Source organism: Bison bison, unplaced genomic scaffold (assembly GCF_000754665.1).
Source record: "Bison bison bison isolate TAMUID 2011002044 unplaced genomic scaffold, Bison_UMD1.0 scf7180017864035, whole genome shotgun sequence".
Taxonomy (NCBI): domain Eukaryota; kingdom Metazoa; phylum Chordata; class Mammalia; order Artiodactyla; family Bovidae; genus Bison; species Bison bison.
Window position 1 is genome coordinate 42,810 of NW_011494607.1, and position 8,221 is coordinate 51,030.

Below are 8,221 nucleotides of genomic sequence, written 5' to 3' on the forward strand. Positions count from 1 at the left end.
TACACAATTGGAAGGACTTTACATTATTAATAAGTTAGTTGAATCCTGTCAACAATCTTATGAGATAGCTACCATTTTATACCAATTTTTGAGATAGTGAAAGTGAGCCCAGACACTGGCTCAAAGCACACAACAGGAAAGTGTAGGAGTAAATTCTGTCCCTTGACAGTCTGACTCCTCAGCCCTCACTTGTAACCGCCTCAGTTTAACACTGTTAGTAAAATCTTGATGGATAACATCAAAAAAAAAATGAGTTTCTCTACCTCCCTGTTTACTGAATCGATGAAGCACACATCTTTAAAATCAAGTTTCTAACCATAATTCAAAATTTTAATCATATTTTTTCATGAAAAGAATCAAGAGTTCATAAAATTTGAAGATTAGAAAAAGGAATAAAGAAAAAAAATTGTTCAGAAACCTACTATCTTAACACAATCACTAGGAATTTTGGTGACAGATCACCTAAAGTATTTACACAATTGTAAACTAACATTACATATATTCCCCCCTGATTTTTTACTTTGCATTTTATATAGGAAATATTCCCTATGTTTTCAGAAATATTTTCATAATATGCAATTCTATGCTATGTGGGCTTCCCTGGTGGCCCCAGTGGTGAAGAGCCCACCTGCCAATGCAGCAGGCCATGGGTAAGAACCACAGGTTCTATCCCTGGGTCAGGAAGATCCCCTGGAGAAGGGCATGGGAACCCATTCCAGTATTCTTGTCTGGAGAATCCCATGGACAGAGCAGCCTAGGGGGCTACAGTCCCTACGGTTGCAAAGAGTTGCACACAACTGAAGTGACTTGAAATGTTCCCCATTACATAGTTTCTAGAAATATTTGCATAACATATAATTCAATACTATGTAACCTAAAGGCACTGGTATAGCTGAATAAGCTATACCACAGTCTAATGGACATTTGGGTTTTCTGGCAATATTTTTACTACTTAAAAACACTGTGACGCATGTTTATAAATAAAACTTCTTCCCACAAGTAAGACTATGTCCTTACATTAGGAATTTCATGAGTGACTCCACTCCATGTATCAACATTGCTTCAGTTAAGTTCAGTTCAGTCGCTCAGTCGTGTCCGACTCTTTGCGACCCCATGAATCGCAGCACGCCAGGCCTCCCTGTCCATCACCAACTCCCGGAGTTCACTCAGACGCACATCCATCAAGTCAGTGATGCCATCCAGCCATCTCATCCTGTCGCCCCTTTCTTAAGATCCCAATAAACCCCATTCTAAAAGGACTACTACAACAATACTCTGTCAGAAGCCACAAAGAAATAACCTAAAATCACAGAGTATTATTTTCAAATGATATTCCCAATCTGATAAGTTACAATCATATTTTAATGTGCATCCTTTGATACTTATTAAATTGAATAATTTTCCATACATTTATTTACTAACTGAGCTTTATCTTTTACATCCTTTGCCAGGCACCAATCATTTTTTCTTATTTGGGATAAATATTTGCCTCAAGTCCTTTAATAATACAATTTGGAATAAACATTACAGACTTCTCCAATAAATTACAGAGAAATACAAGACACAATTTACAGTTTTTTAAAAACTGACAATTTACACTTTTTTAAAAACCAACTCAAGACAATCACTTACTAGACCAAATACTAAGATTCAATCTTTATTTGACATACATTTTTCTGTTAAAATTTTTTTTCAAGTAAATGAGGTTTTAATCAATCCTTTAAAATACTTAAGATCTGAAGTATTTTTAACATACAACTTAACGGTATTAACTAATGAGTACATAATAACATGGTGATTTTCAGTATCTCTAAAATCTACAATAATTACAAAGCTGGACTTAGAATTCGGTGAGGTAAAATAAGGATTATGATCATTTCAGTGAGGAGAACCGAATGCCCCATTTAGGAAAGACCTATGACTGAAAGAAAGAAAACTCACTGAACGACTCTGTTTTGAACCTTGATTTAAGTTAAGGTTAACTTAACCTTATCATCTAACTTAACCTTAGTTCATAGTTAATGATTACGATCATCTTGAGAGTTGTTACTGTTGTTTAGTCACTAAATCGTGTCCATCTCTTTGGCAACCCCAGACTGTAGCCCACCAGACTCCTCTGTCCATGGGATTTTCCAGGCAAGATTACTGAAGTGGGTTGCCATTTACTTCTCCAGGGGATCTTCCTGACCCAGGGATTGAATTCACATCTCCTGCAGTGGCAGGCGGATTCTTTACTATGGAGCCAAACAATTATTAATTAACAACCCAAACTCAAAAACATAACAATACTTAAGGTAAAAGGACTCTGTGGGAGAGGGAGAGGGTGGGAAGATTTGGGAGAATGGCAATGAAACATGTAAAATATCATGTAGGAAACGAGTTGCCAGTCCAGGTTCGATGCATGATGCTGGATGCTTGGGGCTGGTGCACTGGGACGGCCCAGAGGGATGGTATGGGGAGGGAGGAGGGAGGAGGGTTCGGGATGGGGAACACATGTATACCTGTGGCGGATTCATTTTGATATTTGGCAAAACTAATACAATTATGTAAAGTTTAAAAATAAAATAAAATCGGAAGAATTAAAAAAAAAAAAAATATATATATATATATCACTAAATTTACTGTTCACTGCTTCTAAACACATATTTATTTAATAAAGTACTTACTTTCACTATCATCTTTAATATCTATGGTAGCAAATGGCAAATCCACCAGAAAATCCATGGTGTTGGCTTCAAATTCTTCTGACATTTCTTGTTTGCTTGATACACTTTCACATTCATTGGAATTCACCCCTATAACATAACAAAAAGAAAACTGTATTATTTTTATTTATTTTTTAATTCACATCCTAAGCTAAAGCACGGAGAAGGAAATGGCAACCCACTCCAGTGTTCTTGCCTGGAGAATCCCATGGACAGAGAAGCCTGGTAGGCTGCAGTCCGTGGGGTCACACAGAGCTGGACACGACTGAAGCGACTTGGCGGCAGCAGCGGCAAGCTAAAGCAACTCAACTAACTGAACTCAATATAAATTAACATGTTAAGAAATGGTAAAATTAGTATTCAAACATACTGTAAACTACTTATTTAGTTATACCATATGCTAAATTTCTATAAACCCATTTTTATGTTAAACAACTTTAATAATTTCCTGAAGCACAGTACTTAACTCAGGGTTAAAGTTGAGTTAATCAACAAACCTCAAGATCCTTTATAAGACACATTTTCTTAACTTCAAAACTACATTTTTCACATAACTTCTGAACACAAGCCAACAAGATTTTGGCAATCTCTACCATGTTTATTTGTTAACAACATCAATTATGTGTTCTCATCTGTACAAGCTCTGACTTTTATTTTTCCTTATGAAAAGATTGAAAATTTTTTTTCATTCCGTATTAACATGGGAAATTCAAACATTAAAATTCACACATTAAAAATACATAGCTCTAAATATGCTTTTCTAGAAATTCAGTGGTTAAAAGCAAAAAGATCTTAGAGTTTCCCTGATAGCTCTTCCAAAGACATGTACTAATACTAGAGTGACATTTCACACCTGGTCCTTGTTTTTTTGTTTTCTTTTTTGTTTTGTTTTCTTATTATGAGTAGAACAATTATATGCCTCAGGAGGAGGTTAGGGGAAAAGGGTGTCTGTTTAAACTGATAAAGTCAATTGCTAAACTCATCAGCTGGTGGTCTCCCCATACCATTACCCTCCATGCTTTTAGACACAAACGTTGTTTGAACCAGAATTGAACAAAATCCTGGGATACTTACATAATTTTTATTCTATATATTGACTAACAATTAATTTACCATTGAAGATATTAAAGAAGTCATTTATTTCATTCTGTTATAATCCTCTATTTTCATATATCAGACCTTTAAAAACACACTCCATTAAGAATGTGGCTTACAATACACAAGATAATAAATATTCATCATAAGTTATAGTTAACATAAGCCAAAAAAACTAAATTTTTATTGTAATTTCAGTAATCTTTAATATTATTTACAGACACACACCCTACACACAGGCACACACACATACCTATTTTGTAGATAAAAGCAAAAAATGACAGCTAAAACCTTTTTATTGCTGATTTTTTTATATCAACTAGTCATGTTCAACACCAAAATCAAAAAAGTTAATAGTACACTCTTAATAATGCTATTTATTTATATTACAGTTCAAACCTTATTAAGCTTGAGTGCCTGGCATGCAGGTGTTCAACAAGTGTTAGTTTACCATGAATCTATTCACAGCTATTGAAATATGTGAGAACAAGTAAATGTTTCCTTTCTATTTTTACACTTGTGTTGAAAAATACACAGCTTATATTTAAACAAAAGTTTAAATAAATCAATACATACCTATATTTGGGGCAAATGCACCTACACTGAAAAGATCATCACTAATCACTTAGCTTACACAACACTATAAATAAAATGTTTAAAGGTTTTTACATTTTTTAAAAAATAAATAAAATTCTTGAATGCAATGGTATGTCAAAATCAACAAGAGTCTAGAACTTGAAACACAAAATTTTTTCTATTAAATTACCTAATAGCTGAAAACCTTTTTGTAGATATTAATTATTAACAGGCTTTCCTGGTGGCTCAGACTTGGTAAAGAATCTGCCCATATTGTGGGAGACCTAGGTTCGATCCCTAGGTTGGGAAGATTCCCTAGAGAAGGAAATGGCAACCGACTCCAGTATTCTTGCCTGGGAAATCCCATACACAGAGGGGCCTGGTGGCCTACAGTCCATGGTGTTGCATGAATTATTAACTCAGCAATAAGAGAATACCACTTGCAAGTAACTCTTGGAACTCCATGTTCTATGGTCATCCTATAGAACAATGTCTCTCAACAGGGCTCAAATCTGAAACACTTCCTCCAGTTCTCTAAGCTCCAGTGTTTCGGCAAAGGTTGGCAGATATGAATTAAACACATCCACATCCAGCCCCATCACTTCATGGCAAATAGAAGGGGAAAAATGGAAACAGTGACAGACTTTATTTTCTTGGGCTCCAAAATCACTGCGGAAGGTGACTGCAGCCATGAAATTAGAAGACGATTGCCCCTTGGAAGGAAAGCTACGACAAACCTAGAGAGATAACAATTTGTCAACAAAAGACCCTATAGTCAAAGTCATGATTTTTCCAGTAATCACGTACAGATGTGAGAGTTGGAATATTAAGAAGGCTGAGTGTCAAAGAATTGCTGCTTTTGAACTGTGGTGCTGGAGAAGACTCTTAAGTGTCCCTTGGACAGCAAATTGGAGATCCAATCAGTTCATGCTAAAGGAAATCAACCCTGAATATTCATTGGAAGGACTGATGCTGAAGCTGAAGCTCCAATACTTTGACACCTGATGCCAAAGTATTATGCATTATTAAGAGTGTACTATTAATTTTTTTGATTTTGGTGTTGAACATGACTAGTTGATATTAAAAAAATCAGCAATAAAAAGGTTTTAGCTGTTGTTTTTTGCTTTTATCTACAAAATAGGTATGTGTGTGTGCCTGTGTGTAGGGTGTGTGTTTGTAAATAGTATTAAAGGTTACTGAAATTACAATAAAAATTTATTTGGCTTATGTTAACTATAACTTATGATGAATATTTATTATCTTGTGTATTGTAAGCCATATTCTTAATGGAGTGTGTTTTTAAAGGTCTGATATATGAAAATAGAGGATTATAACAGAATGAAATAAATGACTTCTTTAATATCTTCAATGGTAAAGAGCCAACTCACTGGAAAAGACCCTGATGCTGAGAAAGACTGAAGGCAGAAGAGAATAGGGCGACAGAGGATGAGATGTTTGGATGGCATCACTGACTCAATGAACATGAGTTTGAGCAAACTCCAGGAGATAGTTGAAAGACAGGGAAGCCTGGCATGCTGCAGTCCATGGGGTAGCAAAGAGTCAGACACACCCAAGCAAGCCACTGAACAACAATCATAACGACATTTTCTTTTACAGAAGTACAAATTTTTGTTTTGGAAAAATTGCCTTAAAATAACCAACCTTCGGACTTCCGTGGTGGTACAGTTTTGTAAGAATCTGCCTGCCAATGCAGGGGGCATGGGTTTGATCCCTGGTCCAGGAAGATTCCACACACCTCAGGGCAACTAAACTCAACTCATGTGCCACAAGCAACAATGCCCCTGCACTAGGACCATTGAGCTGGAGCTCTAGAACCTGCTAGCAGCAACTACCGAGCCTGTACTCTCTAGGACCTATGAGCCACAACTACTGAGCCTGTGCGCCATAACTTCTGAAGCCCAGGTGCCTACAGCCTGTGCTAAACAAAAAGAGAAGCTACTGCAATGAGAAGCCTGCGTACCGCAAGGAAGAGTAGCCCCAGCTCTCTGCAACTAGATAAGTCTGCGTGCAACAAGAGATCCAGCATAGCCAGAAATAAATAAAATCATAACCAACCTTGAAATAAAGGACTTAAACTATAAATTGATCATTGTGAGTATTTAAAATTTGGTTTAACTATTGTTAAAATTCTTTTGTACAAATCCAAGTAAGAGTAATGTTGCTAAGTGAATTAATACCGTAAAGATACGGTGAGGGGGACTTCCCTGCAGTTCAGTGACTAAGACTCTGAGATGCCAATGTAGGGGTAAGGGTTCGATCCCTAGTATGGCAGCTAGGATCCCACAAGCTGAATGGTGTGGCCAAAAACAAAAGAGGTAAAACTGGTTAACCACTACTAGCATAACAACAATATCTAACATTTGAGCAAGTGTCTATGCCAGGCATTGCTGGAAGCACTTTACAGAAGATGGTAACTCCCTTAACCATGTTATAAGGGTAATATTAAACTCTTTTCACAGACTAGCCAATTAAGCAACTTGCCTCAGGTTACAGGTCTTGGGGCTAGAATTTGAATCCAGTTACTCAACCCCCAAAACCTGCCAGCAACAGCACTGCTGGAAAGTTCACATACACAGTTTATATTATAATATACACAGTTTATATAATATAATACACCCAGATATCTGCCTGGTATCTGTTCTGGTTAAGAAGAGCATTTTCATTTTAAAGAGCACATATAAGAATGCATATGCACTTGTACTATGTGTACAATTATATACAAAAAAGCTGACATAGTTGTACTCAATACATTTCTGCTATTCAAATATTTCAAATAGAATCATTACTTTTATAAGAAAACAATTAATGCATATGCTTCAGTTCAGTTCAGTTGCTCAGTCGTGTCCCACTCTTTGCAACCCCATGAATCGCAGCACACCAGGACTCCCTGTCCATCACCAACTCCCGGAGTTCTCTCAAACCCACGTCCATCGAGTCGGTGATGCCATCCAGCCATCTCATCTTCTGTTGTCCTCTTTTCCTCCTGCCCCCAATCCCTCCCAGCATCAGAGTCTTTTCCAATGAGTCAACTCTTAGCATGAGGTGGCCAAAGTACTGGAGTTTCAGCTTCAGCATCCTTCCAAAGAATACCCAGGGCTGATCTCCTTTAGAATGGACTGGTTGGAACACCTTGCTGTCCAAGGAACTCTCAAGAGTCTTCTCCAACACCACAGTTGAAAACTATCAATTCTTCGGCGCTTAGCTTTCTTCACAGTCCAACTCTCACATCCATACATGACTACTGGAAAAACTATAGTCTTGACTAGATGGACCTTTGTTGGCAAAGTAATGTCTCTGCTGAAAAGAGATATGCTATCTAGGTTGGTCATAACTTTCCTTCCAAGAGTAATCATCTTTTAATTTCATGGCTGCAGTCACCATCTGCAGCAATTTTGGAGCCCCCAAAAATAAAGTCTGACACTGTTTCCACTGTTTCCCCATCTATTTCCCATGAAGGGATGGGACCAGATGCCATGATCTTTGTTTTCTGAATGTTGAGCTTTAAGCCAACTTTTTCACTCTCCACTTTCACTTTCATCAAGAGGCTTTTTAGTTCCTCTTCACTTTCTGCCATAAGGGTGGTGTCATCTGCATATCTGAGGTTATTGATATTTCTCCTGGTAATCTTGATTCCAGCTTGTGCTTCTTCCAGCCCAGCGTTTCTCATGATGTACTCTGCATATAAGTTAAATAAGCAGGGTGACAATATACAGCCTTGACGTACTCCTTTTCCTATTCGGAACCAGTCTGTTGTTCCATGTCCGGTTCTAACTGTTGCTTCCTGACCTGCATATAGGTTTCTCAAGAGGCAGGTCAGGTGGCTG

General features: G+C 37.2%; 1 protein-coding gene across 1 annotated transcript in view; it reads right to left on the reverse strand.

Annotated features, from left to right (window-relative positions):
* The window catches only part of LOC104984735 (A-kinase anchor protein 7 isoform gamma-like), a 49,139-nt gene that overhangs the window by 38,577 nt on the left and 2,341 nt on the right, over positions 1 to 8,221 (reverse strand). Inside the window, exon 2 of the mRNA XM_010834615.1 lies at positions 2,667 to 2,795. Within this exon, the coding sequence (XP_010832917.1) occupies positions 2,667 to 2,795 (129 nt within the window). The remainder of the gene's footprint in view (positions 1 to 2,666; positions 2,796 to 8,221) is intronic.